The following is a 16,930-nucleotide window of genomic DNA, read 5'->3' on the forward strand; positions in this document are numbered from 1 at the left end:
AACCAAAAGGCAATCTACTTTATGGGAGAATGTATTTGTTAACAATTTACCAAATAAGGGCTTCACATCTAAAATATATAATGAACTCATACAGTTGAGTCCCCAGAAACAAATAACCTGATTAAAAACTGGGCAGAGCATCTAAACAGATGTTTTTCCAAAAAAGATATACAGATGGCCAACAGGCACATGAAAAGATGCTCTAAGTCACTAATCACCAGGGAAATACAAATCAAAACCACAATGAAATATCACCTCACACCAATTAGAATGGCCACCATCCAAAAGACAAGAAATAACAAGTGTTGGCGGGGATGTAGAGAAAAGGGAACCCTCCTACACTGTTGGTGGGAATATAAATTGGTACAGTCATTGTGGAAAACAGTATAGAGGTTCCTCAAAAAACTAAAAACAGAAATACCATTCGACCTAGTAATTCCACTTCTAGGAATTTACCAGAAGAAAACAAAATCCCTGGTTCGAAAAGATACATGCACCTCTATGTTTATCACTGCATTATTTACAACAGCCATCCTAAGTTATGGAAGCAATCTAAGTGTCCATCAATAGACAAATGGATAAAGATGTAGTGCCTATACACAATGGAGTATTACTCAGCCATAAAAAAAGAAAAAGGGAATCCTGACATTCACAACACCATGGATGGAACTTGAGGGTATTATGCTCAGTGTCATTAGCCAGATGGAGAAAGACAAATACCATATGATTTCACTTATTTGTGGAATCTAATAATAAAACAAAACAAAATGAACAAAACAGCAGTAGACTCACAGACACTGAGAAGGGATTAGTGGTTACTATGGAGGAGGGGTTGGGATGGGGAGGTGGGAAGGCTGAGGGAAATAAAGGGGCAGAAAAATTCTCAATCATAATATAAGTTGGTCACAGGGATGGAAGTGCAGCATGGCAAATATAACCAATGATTCTGTAACATCTTCCTATGCTGACAGATAGTAACTGCACGAGGGAGGAGGTGAGGATTTAATGATGTGGGGAACTGGTGAACCACTGTGCTGTACCTGAATCCAATATAAGGTTGGTTTTGATGATACTTCAATAAAATCAAATCAGTGATCCTTCAATAAAATGATATATCAATGGTACCTCAATAAAAATATCAATGAGCCTTCAATTTAAAAAAAGCATCAGGGGACATATATATGGTGAAAAAGGAAAACCACAGCCACCCTGCCAACACCCAGCTGAAAAATGAAAGTGTCAGACAGCTGTGGGGACACTTTGGTATAAATTCCTCTGAGTTCTATGTAGACAAAGCTATACTGATAATTTAACTTAGACAGATACATATTACATATCTGCTGTATGGTAGGGAAATCTAAACATTTAGAATATGTTACCTCCCCCAAAGAAAGTCTAATAAATAATAACATGGTCAAAAGAAATAGAAAATTATATCATTCATATACAGTATGCCAACCCACATTTTTTCCATAAATATTTAATATTTACAAATTTGAGGTTACTTTTATTAAAGCACTTGATATTTAGGTTTTAAATTGCTATTTTACTATGTGATTTTTTACTTGGCAAGTTATAGGATATTGATTTAGAATGCGTAATGAAGATGGATGTTGGAGAGAAGTGTAAGAATTTATATCGATTCCTTTATTAATTAGGTAATAATTCAGTATATTTTCATGATCTGTTTTGAAAGTCTCTGATTCCATGTAACACACTAATGTTGAGATTTACTTTTTTGATAAAGTTATAGATTAAAAAAACCAAATATAGTTAAAATTCAGTTACAGTAACCACTGATTTCTGAATACAGTAGGATATAGGTAAATAAGTTTTATTTTCCTTTACAACACTAACTAACCTTGGTATTTCATCTTCTTCCCACCGAAATAAAGTACCAGTAAAAGAATTTCCTGTTAGCCGATCTTTGCAAGATCCAGTTGCACACAATGGATCACCTAGAAATATAAAGGTAAAAGGGAGTAAGTTCTACTTTTAGCCTGCATATAATTACCCTTAAAGTAAAATAATATACAACTGATAAGACTAGTTCCTAAAACTGTGTCCTAAAAATTCATATAGGCACAAGACTGCATATGCACAGTTGAGAGTGATGGTTACAAACGAAGAGGGGAAAAAGTATTTGCAGTAGATGAACAGGGGGAAGAAATGGCTACAAGACTTCCATATTAGAATAAAAGTATGATACATTTTAATGTGCTACTGTGCTAAGTACATTTAAAACACATTTAAGAAGGATCAAGAATTTTTGTAGACTTTAAATTCCTAAGGTATTCTGTATAAGCCTCAACTAAAATTCTAAAGGAAATCAGATTCCAGATAAAATTCAAAGCCTTAATCCTAACCCCTGAACAGAAAGAAAATACACAATGTATTGCAGAACTCACAGCACTAACAGCAGAGACCTGGGGAAAATGTACATACAACTTTCTAGCAGCGAGAGCAGACGACATACATTCGCTTAATCATTGCAGTTTCAGAAACTGAGTTCTGGGTCATGCTTTGAAAGGAGTCTCTAACTTTCAGCAACTTCTCTATGATCTCTTGTTGCAATTTAAATTTTCAGATTAAAAAAAGCTTGACTGAGTAGCACAGAAAGAATCCTTACATTACTAGAGATACTACATTTGCAATCCTCTCCAGGTAAATTTAAAACTTTGATTTTCTTATTTGGCTCACTTGATCATAAAATGGTATAATTAGACTGAGATCAGTATTACCATCTTTGCTGTTTCACAAAACACATACCAAAATATGTAACTGATTCTCCACACCTTCATAAGTTTTTAAATGCTTTACTGTTATTATATATCTAAGGAATTTGTATGAAATTACTTTGCAAGTTGTAAATTATAATTACCCTTAATTATTAAATATTATTTTGTAATAAATTTAAATGAATAAAGAATCTATACAAGTTTACTAATTCAAAGTTATCTATCGCATTATAAAAATTCACATTTGACCTATACTGTATGTATTGTTTAGTGTATTTCCCTAAAGAACATGGAAACTCCCTAAGTAAATCTGATTTATTTTCAACTGTGGATATTAAAAATTGTACTATAAAATGCTACTCAAAATATTTTCTCTATTTAAGTACTTCTATATATATCACCTTAATAACTATAGTAATTAGCATCATTTCCATTGTATTTGTCAACTGATTATATAACTGAAAACTGATTCTATATGCATATATAAAAGTTTCTAAATCCCTTTCACTTTTGAATTTGCTCTACTTTCAAAAGAAAGACTATAGTGTGTACTACATTAACATGTCTTACAGATAAAAATGTTAAGTCACACATACATATATTTCCCATAAGAAGTTTACTGTCAGTTTAACTGTAACATGTCTGAGATAACACAGCAAAATACAAAAAAATCATCCACCTATACTTTCTATTACTATTATTAAGGTTATATCCATTTGAGACTCTACCTTGCTCTGCAGAAGGTTCCAACCTGTCCGGCAGGCCCTGGGTTTTTGTTTCTGTCTCCCTCACCTAGTAAGACTGTCTCAATGGAGGTTCTATATTTCCCAGGATCAGCAAGCCCCTCAGGGCAGATGCAGAGTTACACATTTAGTACTCCGTTCCCTTGTTTGGCCAGTGCTTGTCTATCATTTTATAGTCTCTTTGATGTACAGGAGGGTTGATTCCAATAACCTGGTCGACTATTCTGGGGGAAAAAAATTCTCCCTGGTTACTTTTCAGAACAAAGTTTGGACATGGATGAAATTGAAGTTCAGCCAAAAAAGAATAGCTGGTAAACTATGAGACAAAAAATGCTGACCTCTGGGGACTTTCATCAATGGGTAGGCCATCCAGATAGATCAATATGGAGATAGTGCTCTGAACAACACATTAGACCAGATGGACTTAATAGATACATACAGAACACTCCACCTAAAAACAGTAGGATACGCATTCTTCTCAAGCGCACATGGAACAACATTCTTTAGGATAGATCACATGCTAAGCCATAAAAAAGTCTCAGTAAATTTAAGATTGAAATCATACCAAGCATTCTTTTTGACCGCAACAGAATGAAACTCAAAATCAATTATAAGAAAAAAAACGGAAAAAAGACAAACACATGGAGGCTAAATAACATGCTACTAAATAACCAATGGCTCCATGAAGAAATCAAAGAGGAAATAAAAAATACTTGGAGAGTAGTGAAAACAAGCACAACAGTTCAAATCTCTGGGACCCAGCAAAAGCAGCTCTAAGAGGGCAGTTTATAGTGTGGCAGGCCTACCTCAGGAAACAGGAAACATCTCAAGTAATCTAAACTTACACCTAAAGGAACAAGAGAAAGAACACACAAAGCCCACAGTTAATGAAGATTGGAGTGGAAGTAAATGTAGATAAAAAAATACAAAAGATCAATTAAACTAAGAGTTGGTTCTTGAAAAGATAAACAAAATTGGTAAATTGTTATCCAGACTCATCAAGAAAAAGAGAGACTTAATAAAATCAGAAAATGAAGGAGAAGTTACAGCTGACACCACAGAAATGGCAAACAATTATAAGAGAGTACTATGAAAAATTATATGCCAACAAACTGGACAAGAAATAGATAAACTCTTAGAAACAGGAAACCTCCTAAGATTGAACCAGGAAGAAACAGAAAATCTGAACAGACTGATTATTAGTAACAAAATTTAACCAATAATCAAAAATCTCCCAAGAAACAAAAGTCCCAAGTCCAGATGGCTTCATAAGTGAATTCTACCAGACATGTAAAAAAAGTTAAACCTATCCTTCTCAAATTAATCCAAAAGTGAAGAGGAAGGAATGCTTCCAAATTCATTCTATGAAGCCAGCATTACTTTGATACCAACAGCAGCCAAAGACAATATAAGAAAGAAGAAAAAAAAAAAAAAGAGAGAAAACAAAATTTTAGACCAATATCCCTGATGAACACAGATGCAAAAAGTCCTCAAAAGAAACAATGGCAAACTGAATTCAAAAATGCATTAAACAGATCATTCATCATGACCAGTGTGATTTATTCCAGGGATTTCAATATCCACAAATCGAATGTGATATACCCCATTAACAAAACAAAGGGTAAAAACCACATGATCATTTAATGATAAAAACTCTCAACAAAGTGGGTATAGAGGGAACATACCTCAGCATAATAAATGACATATATGACAAACTCACAGCAAACATCATACTCAATAGCGAAAAGCTGAAAAGCTTTTCCTCTAGGATCAAGAACAAGACAAAGTTGTCCACTCTCACCACTTTTATTTGTTTATATAGTACTAGAAGTCCAAGCCATAGTAATCAGACAAGAAAAGGAAATAAAAGGCATCTAAATTGGTGAGAAGTAAAATTGTCACTATTTGTAGATAACATGATACTACATATAGAAAACCCTGAAGACTTGACCAAAAAATCATTAGAATAAATGAATTTAGTAAACGTGCAGGACACAAAAGCAAAATACGGAAATCTGTTGTGTTTCCATATACTAATAATGATCTAGCAGAGAGAGAAAATTTTTTTAAATCCCATTTACAATTGCATCAAAAAGAATAAAATACCTAAGAATAAACCTAACCAAGAAGGTAAAAGGCTTGTATTCTGAAAAGTATCAGACACTCATGAAAGAAATTGAAGATTATAACACCAAAATAAAAATAAGTTTCAAAAAAAAAAGAAACTGAAGATGACAGAAATAAATGGAAAGCTATTCCATGCTCACAGATAGGAAGAATTAATACTATTAATGTGGCAATACTGCCCAAAGCAATCTACAGATTCAATGCAATTCGCAACAAAATACCAATGGTGTTTTTCACAGAACTAGAGCAAATAATCCTCAAATTAGCAAGAAACCACAATAGCCAAAGCATTCTTGAGAAAGAAGAATGAAGTTGGAAATACCATGCTTCCTGATTTCAATATACACTACAAAAGCTACAGTAATCAAAACAGTATGGTATTGGCATAAAAATAGGCACATACACCAACAGAAGAGAAGAGAGAATCCAGAAATAAACTCACGCTTATGTAGTCAATTACTATATTATAACGGAGGCAAGAATATACTATGCGGAAAAGACAAGTCTCTTCAATAAACGATGTTGAGAAAAGTGGACGGGTACATGCAACAGAATGAAACTCGACCAGTTTTAAACCCTATAAAACACTAGTTCTAAATGGATTAAAGACCTAAATATAGGACTTGAAACCATAGAACTCTTAAAAGAAAACAGGCAATAAACTACTGAATAACTGGCATTAGCAATTTTTTTGTGGATCTGTCTCCTCAGAGAAACAAAAGCAAAAATAAACAAGTGAAACTACATCAAGCTAAAAAACTTCTGCACAACAAACGACACCACCAACAAAACAAAAAGGCAACCTACTGAATGGGAGAATATATTTGCAGATGATTTATCTGATAAGGGGCTAATATCCAAAATATATGAACTAATACAACTCAACACCACAAAAACAAATAATCTAACTAAAAAATGGATAGAGGACCTGAACATTTTTCCAAAGAAGTCATACAGATTGCCAACAGGAACAAGAAAAGATGCTCCACATCCTTAATCATCAGGAAAATGCAAATCAAAACTAGATACAACATGAGATGTCACCTCACACCTGGCAGAATTGCTAATATCCAAAAGACAAGAAATAAGAAGTGATTAGGAGGTGGAGAAAAGAGAATGCTCATACACTATTGGTGGAAATGTAAATTGGTGCAGCCACTATGGAAAACAGTAGGGAGGTTCTTCAAAAAGTTAAAAAACTGAATTCCTATTATGACCCAGTAATTCCACTTCTGGGTATGTGCCCAAAGAAAATGAAATTACTAATTCAAAACTATATATGCACCCCAATGTTTACTGAAGCATTATTTACAACAGTCAAGATATGGGAGCAACCCAAATGTCCATCAATAGATGAGTGGATAAAGAAGATGTGGTACTTATACACAATGGAATATTATTCGGCCATAAAAAAGAATAAAATCTTATTATTTTATAACAACAAGAATGGACCTAGAGGGTATTTGCAAAGTAAAATAGGTCAGACAGAAAAAGACGACATGATTGCACTTACATGTGGAATCTAAAAAAATAACAACAAATGAAGAAAAACAAACAAAACAGAAATGGAGTCATAAATACAGAGAACAAACTGGTGGTTCCATGCAGGTGGGGGAGTAGGAGAAACAGGTACAAGTGATAAGGAGGTATAAACTTCCAATTAATAAGTAAGTCACAGGGATGAAAGTACAGCATAGGGAATATAGTTATTAGTATTTTAATATCTTTGTATAGTGACAGATGATAACTACATTTATTGTGGTGAACACTTCATAATATATGTAATTGTCAAATCACTACATTGTATATACCTGAAACCAATATAATATTGTATATCCACTATACCTCAATTAAAAAAATGGCTAATTTCTGGTTCAAGAAGTTTGGCCTTGAAGGCAAAGAAAAAAAATTGTAATAGAAAAGACAGTAGTGTTAGGAAAATCATTGGGAGAATTGGGGGCAATTGCTAAAGACTATGGGGTTTCTTTTAGACACGTTAAAAATGTTCTAAATTTGCAATGATGGTTGCACAACACTGCGAATATACTAAAAATGACTGAATTGTCCACTTTAGATGAGTGAATTGTATGGTATGTGAATTATATCTCAATAAAGCTGTTAACAAAAAAATTTATTTTGAGGTCCTTTTCTTAATAAACTCTAGTACCATTTTGCATATTTCCTTTTACTCTTTAGCCACATACCATTTATTTTATAAATTATCAATTTCATAACACATCATCAAAGGTTTAACTTGAACTTGAGAAATTAAGCTTACTTTTCCTTCTCGCTTTTCGGAACTTGACAGCAGCCAGATTTATTAAATTCATTCCATAGAGATTGTAGTCGATGAAGAGCTGTAGGAGGTAGGGAATATGCGCTTCATGAGGCTGGTAAAATTTATTCATTATGGCTCCACTTTGCAAAAGTTCACATATCCTAAATTAGAAAAAAAAATTACATCATAAAATCATGCTTCCTAAAACGTCAAGTGAAACAATGATTATACTAATGTAGATAATAAAAAACATTGTATGAGCACAAAAATTTATCTTTTCAATTTTACTTGAAATTTGTATTTTGTTAGAAATTAAAAGTTTAAAATCAAGTTTTAAGGTAGGCTACAGGCTCCGAAAGAAAATGACAAAAACCTTCTTGGATGAAGAGTATTTTCTCTTCTGAAACCAATTTGAAAATAATTATATTAAAACCAAAATGCCAAAAAAGGTCTTTAAAATAATGAGTTTTTAAAATTTCAGAAAAATTTTTGAGAAGATTATACAAATACTTTAAAAAAAAGAAATATGACTCAATCTACCACTCAGACATATTACCATTTTAGTATTTTTCTTCTCCCAGTTTATAAATAGTGTCAGTGCTAAGCAGGGGAGTATACAAAACATCTAGAAGGGATGTCATCCCACAGAGGTGCAGAGGCAATTTCTGCAAGACCTTCCTGAAGAGAGTCCCTAAGCAGGAGGTAATGAGAAGTCAGATCATGAAGAGACCAAAGACATCTGAAGATGGATTTGCCTGTGAAGTAAAGAGCAGGACAGTGAAACGGCCAGGTTAGCCAGAGTCAGCACAGACCAGAGACAGCAAACGGGAAGGTTACTGTGGAAAAACTAAGATGGTGGCGGCTACAGAAAGGGTCCTGGAAACGTGTTGACGCAGGAGACACGCAAGGACTGAAATGGTCAGGCTTGGTGGCCGAGCAAATGTGGAGGGTGAGGCGGAACCGGGGTTGGGGTCACACCCAGACTTCTTGCTTAAGCAGTTGGCTGGTGCTGCATTTATTAAAATAGGAAGAAGTGGAAGACGCATTTGTTTGGGGAATCTTCTTTTGGAGGGGCAATAAGGAAAACTCCATCACAGACATACAGTGGTTCAGGTGTAGTGGGGTACTTGGGTAGATTTCTATGAAAATACTGGAAATGAATGATAATGAAGATGAGGATAAGAAAAATTTTACTGACACAGCAAGGGCAGCTCACCTATTTTTGAGTACGATGTACTGGGCACTGTGTTGGGTGCTTTAAATGCTTTATCTCAAGGAATCTCCACTACAAACCTATGGTACTATTATCCTCATTTCGTAAACAGAGAAACTAAATCTTAGAGAGATTAAAAAGTTGTCCAAAATCACACCAATAAAAGGTGGAGTTAAACTTCAAACAAATTTTCTCTGATTGGTGCGTCCTCACTAATAGCTACAGTGCTATTCTATTTATCCAGTAAATGGTTTGCTATACTGATTAGGAACTCAGGAGGGAAACAGGCTTTCATATATATTTGAAAGACAAATGCATAAAGACTAACAAAAACAGAAACAAACCTAGGGAGTAGGTAAGGCAGCAGAGTAAGGAGGAAATGTAGAGAGAAGAGATGAACAACCAAGACAGAACCCCCAGGGACAACCGCAGATGTTAAAAGAGGTGCCAACAAAATGGCATAAACAAGAATGATCAGAGAGGTCTGAGGAAAACCAGAGGAGGTCTACATACCAACATTTGGCATTGTTTTAAGGCACTCTAAGCACTCTAACAAGGTCAAAAGGTAAGGAAAAAAAGATGTTCATTTGATTTAGCAACATGGAGGTCATTAGTGAAGGCAGTTTCAGGGGAATGGGTAAGTTTAACTCCATGTTGGAGTAGGTTAAACATTGAATGGGAGGTAAAAAATTGTGGATACACAGAGTATAGATAAATCTTCCGGGAGAATAGTTATGAGTATGAAAGTATGTGTATATGAGTATGAATATGTGTGTGTGCACAAAATTAAGTTTTATTAGTATTTAAATGGTGTGGAAAGAGAGATGAAGATAACTTGACATGATTGAAGAGGTCAGAGAGGGCGAGAGGGCAGATCTTGAGCTTTGAGGGTGAAGGAGGGGAATCTCTTTCACTGTAAACAGGCAGCTAGAAGGAGCGATTGGATATGAAAAAACTTCAAGGATCTCTGGTAGGAAATTAAGAGAGCTTTATTCCAATGGTTCTCAAACTTTCTGGACCCAGGATCTCTTTTCATTCTTTAAAACTGAGAGCACCAAAGAGTTTTTGTTTGTGTGGTTTATAGACACTGATATTTACCACATTAGAAGTTAAAACTGAGAAATTTTTAAGAAACTTATTTTACCAGTTAAAAATGAACCATTATATGTTACATAAATAACATTGCTATAAAAATTAATGTTACCATTTTCCAAAACAAAAACAATTAAGTGAGAAAGGAGGACTTGGTTTACATGTTTGCAATCTCTGTTTGCTTTAACAGAAGACAGCTGGATTCTCACATCTGCTGCTCAATCTGTCGTGATTATACTGTTTTGGCTGAGGCATATGAAGAGAAACCAGCCTCACACAGACATGTAGTTGGAAAAAGGAAGAATAGTTGAATAGCCTTTTCAGATAAATGTTGATCTTCTATACTAGATAGAAATGCAACAGAGTGGTAGTTTCTTAAAGGTCAGCAACAATGCGGGATCTGACACCACATCAATGTATTTTTATACTCCTTCACCTTAAAATATATTGGTCTACCTTATACTTTGAATATTTTTACCCATGCATGATTCTCTGGTCATTTGGAAAATACAGACCCACTACATTATATACAGGCAGACCTTGTGTTACTGTACTTTGCAGATATTGCCTTTTTTTTTTTTAACAAAGCAAAGGTTTGTGGCAACTGTGTTGATAAAGTTTAATCGGTGCCATTTTTCCACTAGCATTTGCTCACCCTATGTCTCTGTGTCATATTTTGATAATTCTCAAAATATTTCAAACTTTTTCATTATTATTTTATTTGCATGGTGGTCTATGACCAGTGATCTTTGATGTCACTATTGTAATTATTTCAGGGTGTTACAAGCTGCTCCCATGTAAGACGGCCAACCTAACTGACCAATGTGCGTGCTCTGACTGCTCTACCGCCCCGTCGTTCCCCGTCTCCCCCCTCTCCTCAAGCCTCCCTATTCCCTGACACGCGACAATACTGAAATCAGGCCAGTCAATGACCCTACAATGGCCTCTAAGTGTTTGAGTGAGAGGAAGAACTGAATGTCTCCCATTTTCATTTAAAGCTAGAAATGATGAAGCTCAGTGAGGAAGGCATGTCGAAAGCCAAGATATGCCACAAGCCAGGCCTCCTGCAGCAAACAGGGAGCCAGCCTGTGAAGGCAAAGGAAAAGTTAAGGCAATTTAAAGTCCTGCTCCAGTGAGCACATAGGTGATACAAGGAGAAGCAGCCTCACTGCTGAGTGGGGGAAGCTTCAGTGGCCTGGAGAGAAGCTCAGACCAACCGCAGGATTCCCTCAAGCCAAAGCCTCGTCCAGAGCAAGGCCCCAACTCTCTTCAGTTCTGTGAGGGCTGAGAGAGGGGAGGAGGCTGCAGGAGCAAAGCAGGAAGCTGGCCGAGGTCGGTTCACAGTTTAAGGCAAGAAGGCGTCTCCACGACAGAGAAGTGCAGGCGAAGCAGCAGGTGCTGATGGAGAAGCTGCAGCGACTTATCCAGAAGGTCTAGCTGAGAAATTCATGACGGTGGTTGCACTCAACAACAGATCTTCAAGGTAGGTAATAACCCTATGTTGGAAGAAGATGCCATCTAAGCTGTTTCACAGGTAAGGAGAAAAAGTCAATGTCTGGCTTCAAAGCTTCCAGGGAAGGCTGACCCTCTTGTTAGGGGCTAAGGCAGCTGGCGAGTTCAAGGAGAAGCCAGTGCTCACTGACCATTCCAAATATCCTAAGTCCCTTAAGAATTATGTTAAATGTACTCTGCTTGTGCTCTATAAACGTAACAACAAAGCCTGGATGACAGCACATCTGTTTACAATGTGTGTGGTTTACTATTTTAAGTCCACTGTTGAAATCTACTGCTCAGAGAAAAAGACTCCTTTCAAAATATTGATGCTCGTTGTCAATGCACCTGGTCACCCAGGAGCTCTGGTGGAGATGGACAATGAGGTGAATGTTGTTTTCATCCTGTAACACAGCATCCAACCGGCAGCCCATGGATCAAGGAATAATTTCAACTTTCAGGTCTTATTCTTTAAGAAGTATGTTTCATAAGGCTGTAACTGCCATTAATAGTGATTCCTCTGATGGATCTGGGCAAAGTAAACTGAAAACCTTCTGGAAAGGGTTCACCATTCTGTACGCCATCTAGAACATTCGTGATGCATGGAAAGAGGTCGAAGTATCAAAATGAACAGGAGTTTGGAAGAAGATGACTTGAGGGGTTTAAGATTTAAGTGGAGGAAGTAGCTGCTGATGTGGTAGAAATGACAAGAGAGCTAGAATTGGAAGTGGAGCCTGAAGGTGTGACTGAATTGCTGCATCTCATGATAAAACTTGAACAGATGAAGAGTTGCTTCTCATGAATAAGCAAAGAAAGTGATTTAATTATGATGGAATTTACTCTCAGTGGAGACACTGTGAACACTGTTGAAATGACAAGAAAGGATCTGGAATATTATATAAATAGCTGATAAAGCAGTGCAGGGTTTCAGAAGACTGACTCCAATTTTGTCCAATTTTGAAAGAAGTTCTTCTGTGGGTAAAATGCTGTCAAACAGCATTATGGGCTACAGAAATTGTTTGAGAGAGGAAGAGTCAGTCAATGTGGCAAACATCTAATTTCAGGAAACTGCAACAGCTGCCGCCCTGACCTTCAGCAACTACCACCCTGACTGGATGATCAGCATGGAGACAAAACCTTCCACCAGCAAAAAGATTTCAACTCACTGAATACTCAGATAATGGTTTTAGGGACAAAGTACTTTTTCATTGTTATGTATACTGTTATGTACATTATTTAGACATAATGCTATTACACACTTGATAAACTGTAGTCTAGTGTAAATATAACTTTCACATATGCAGTGGGAAACCAAAAAATCCACTTGACTGGCTTTACTGCAATATTCACCTTATCATTGTCATCTGGAACCCACTCTGCAGTACCTCAGAGGTGTGCCTACAGCTCTTCTAAATGGCACACATTTAATTAAACATTATGGCAAAAACCATTTGTTAACATTATTATCTATCTCATCAGAAATATCTTCAAGTACTAGAACACCTCTAGGTGCACAGCAATACAATTTTAAAAATACTAATTTTGCCTGAAAGCTCAAATTTTATCATTGGCAACAAATACTAGGAGTTTTCTTACTGGAAGTGACAGGCTCATTTTGTTCACTTTTAAGATGCCTGTCAAACAGGCAAACCACTCTACCGTGTCTTGTCTATCAGTTGTTCTCTACAGTGGCTAGTACTGCTTGCGACTAAAAGCAGTCGCAGAGTTCTTTCTTTGAGATGGTCAGCATTTCAGCACACACTGTTTCATTTTTTCATATAAAATATCAAGAAGATGTAAACCAAGGGTCAAAATTTAATAACATTAACATTTTTTACCATGTCCTCATGGATACTTAAGTGAAAACAGCTTTTATATTTTTAACTGTGACTGCCTTGTGGTAAAAAATACAATGACTGGTATTTGATGCCATCACCCTGATTTGGGCCACAATGCCAGTAGTTTTACCCACAAGCAGTGGATGGAGCGGGAAAGTAAAATCACATCTCAGTAGTATGATGAAAATAATTTTGACTATGTAGACCCTTGAAAGGGTCTCAGGAATCCCCAGTCCACAGTTCAGCAAAAACTGTGTTAGACTGATGGGTTCTATTTCCTCTCTGAAGTAGGAGGCAGGGCCTCAGGAGGGGCTTAACATCTGAGTAGTGAGGGTAGGGAACTGCCCGTGAATTAGAGAAAAGGAGAAAAAAGGTAGGGCGGTGAAGGACTCAGATGAAGGTGAAGACCGTGAGTTCACAGAGGCACCAAATCTGTTGTGATTTTTTTGTATCCTGTGTAGTCAGAAACTAGAGTTTAGTAGAGACTAAGTAAATAAATGGATTAACCAAGAATTGATGGCTTGAACTGGCAGGCAAAGGAGTTGAGAAGATAAAGAATAGAATCTAAAATGGAAAGGAAAGATATTAACTGCAGGTTGAGGCTACAAAGTGGGGCAGTAGAGTTCAAAACCCAACAATTGGTAAGTGGGTGTAACTCAGGGACAGAGTTAAAAAAGGTAGAAAGAACAGACAGAAAGGATCTTACTGGAGCCATGAAAAGGCTCTAAAACTAAATTATAGTGAGAGGTGCACAACTGAGTAAATTTACTAAAATAATTTAATTCTGTATACATAAAATGTGTGAATTTTGTGGCATGTAAATTCTATCAAAAATTTATTAAAAAGAAAAAGACACAAGATTATAGTCAGAAACCAAGATATCATGCATCTAAAATCTCAGAGATAGGACAAATCCTGGGGTGTGGTCAAGAAAGTAGGTAGTTTAAGAATGTTAATGAAGACCACAAGAGATGAGCAAGTAAAGGAATCAAGAAGCCAGTTCCTAAATGGTATGTACAGTGTCCACTCATTCATTCCACAAACAGTTATTAACTACCACGTGCGAGACACTATTGTAAACACTGCAAATAGAGCAGCAAATAGAGCAGAAAAGAATCTTTGGCCCGGTGGACTCACATTCTACTTAGTACCAATTTTGCATGGAAATTTAAAGAAGAGGATATGTGCATATATGTACATGTATATGTATGAAAAGTAGAAGGACCTACACCAAACTCTTAAAAGTACTGCCTCTAGGGAAGAGAATTAACAGTGAAGGTAAGGTCCAGAAATTGCACTTCACATTTTCCATATATATCATAGCCAACTTTTACATACCCTTAATAATATGCTAGGTGGGGTTCTGCATGGTTTACAGATACTGACACATTTGATCATCAGAAAAATGTATACTAACATGAGCCCTATTTATAGATGAGTAAGCTAAGGCACAGAATGATTAAATAATTTGCCTAAGGGCACCCAGCGAGGAAATTCCAGAGCCAGGTTCTGAATGCAAGCACCCTGGTTTCAGAGTCTGGGCTCTTAGCCACTAGCTGCCTTATGCTTCAGTTAAATACTTAACACAAGTGACTGATTATAACACTATTATAAAATAATAAGCAAAAAAAGAGAATATCTTTTCCCTGACAGAGCCCTGTTCTTCCCCTTCACAGCATGTGTCGCATTTGGTTTGGATACCTGAGTTGCTTGTGTCTGCTTCCCCAACCAGGCAGGAAGATCCCCGGAGTGCAGGAACTACGCACACTTCATTCACCCCTGGTTTGCCCAGAAAATTCCACAGTGCATCAATTAATGGAGGCATTTTATAAATATTTAGTTAAAAATGAATAAATGAAAGAATCAATAAATCAGGGAATTTGAGAGGCACTGTGATGGGCTGACTACATAATTTAAAGCAAACTTACTGGAAATAGTTTAATAAGTATTTGCTACTCAAGGAAGAAAAACAGATTATATTTATACTTTAAGTAGAACTACAGTTTACAGGTTACTCATAAAAGACTTATGCAATTTGTATTCACGGTTCCCTCTGGCACAATTAGGGATGAGAAAGAGGAAAAGTAATTGAGGTCCGCACTCTCACCACTGTGTGCGCGTGAGAGGCCACGAGCCCACGGGAACGGCTCCTCTGTGCCCCACGGATGTGAGAAAGCAGGACTAGAGGGGAGCTGGCACAAGCAACACTACAGTCTGTAAGCGCGTGTGCTGGAAAACTATTTTGGTACCCTCCGTAACAGAAGCTGTTTGGGGTTAGGTTAGGGGCAGGTTATAGAGAAAACTAGTTTTTACTGGTTACTCCAAGAAGGGAATAACTATTGGGATTAGGGCTGGGATTTAGTGAGCTACTCAAATGGCCTAATTCTGAGTAAATCTCATACCCTTGGTGGCTGTGTCTTTCTTGGTGCCTAAATTCACTCTGGGTTAACATCCAATTTGTGTCTTACCAAAACGTTACCTTTTGGAACCTAGTTATCTATTGGTAGAGAGGATCCTCTGAAAAAACAACCCTGAGTACTTCTCCAAGGCCACTTTTACCCTAGTTTGTCACCACACAGAGTGAAAACCTTTGTTTTGAACCCTCAAGCATGACTGAAGTCTCCTCTGCATGTGCCCTTCCATATGACTTTGGCTCTAGGATTACTGAGAGAATAAGCTACAAACAGATTTACTGAGGAAAGAAAAGAAAAGAAAAGAAAAAAGAGGGGAGGGGAGAGGAGGAGAAGAGAAAAAACCAACCAGAAACAAAACAAGAAACCCAGGATATAAAATTTCACTGACACCTAATAAGGAGTCAACAGGACTGAGACCCTGGAAGCCCTCCTACTCCAGTCTCCCTCTCAGAGACCTCTCCTTGCTTGGAAACCAAAGAGCAAATCTCTCTTGGCATTAAACATCTGGTCAGGCTCGTAGGGCACGAAAATCATATAAGGCAGTCTTCATCGTGCCTTATTTACATCCACAAACTCTCTAAATCTAAGACAGAAAGTTAAGTGCTATAAGCCTTCACCCTTAAAATATCCTTCCTGGAGACCGAGCCCTAAGTCTCTCTTTCTACCTGTGTATGTACATATTAAGGTCTCTTTCTTTAATAATGTTATAAACTATATAGCACTTTCTTCTCAATTTATCTTTTCATTATTAAAATACTGAAGTGATAGTTATTCATATTTTTATTTCATTTAATCTCTGTACCTTTTCACCATTGCAGGATTGTAAAGATAGATCTTCATAAAGTGTCTTTCCTTTTCATGGTAACCATAAAAAGGCCTGAAATAAAAGAAAAACATGTTTCAAATTATCTTCCTTATTCAGAGATGAAATAAAGCACCTTATTGTTCTACTTAGACTGAGCTGGCCTAATCTGTCGTGCTTATATTTAGTATTAC

General features: G+C 36.5%; 1 protein-coding gene across 3 annotated transcripts in view; it reads right to left on the reverse strand.

Annotated features, from left to right (window-relative positions):
• The window catches only part of REV3L (REV3 like, DNA directed polymerase zeta catalytic subunit), a 169,275-nt gene that overhangs the window by 90,578 nt on the left and 61,767 nt on the right, over positions 1–16,930 (reverse strand). For all 3 annotated transcript variants that reach the window (XR_005028267.2, XM_036902980.2, XM_036902981.2), the window contains exons 3-5: positions 16,737–16,811; positions 7,887–8,047; positions 1,862–1,958 (exon numbers count right to left, since the gene is read on the reverse strand). Coding sequence is in view for 2 of the 3 variants with exons in the window: in XM_036902980.2 (XP_036758875.2) it covers positions 1,862–1,958; positions 7,887–8,047; positions 16,737–16,811 (333 nt within the window). In the remaining variant the exon portion in view is untranslated. The remainder of the gene's footprint in view (positions 1–1,861; positions 1,959–7,886; positions 8,048–16,736; positions 16,812–16,930) is intronic.

This window comes from Manis pentadactyla, chromosome 12, assembly GCF_030020395.1.
Source record: "Manis pentadactyla isolate mManPen7 chromosome 12, mManPen7.hap1, whole genome shotgun sequence".
Lineage (NCBI taxonomy): Eukaryota > Metazoa > Chordata > Mammalia > Pholidota > Manidae > Manis > Manis pentadactyla.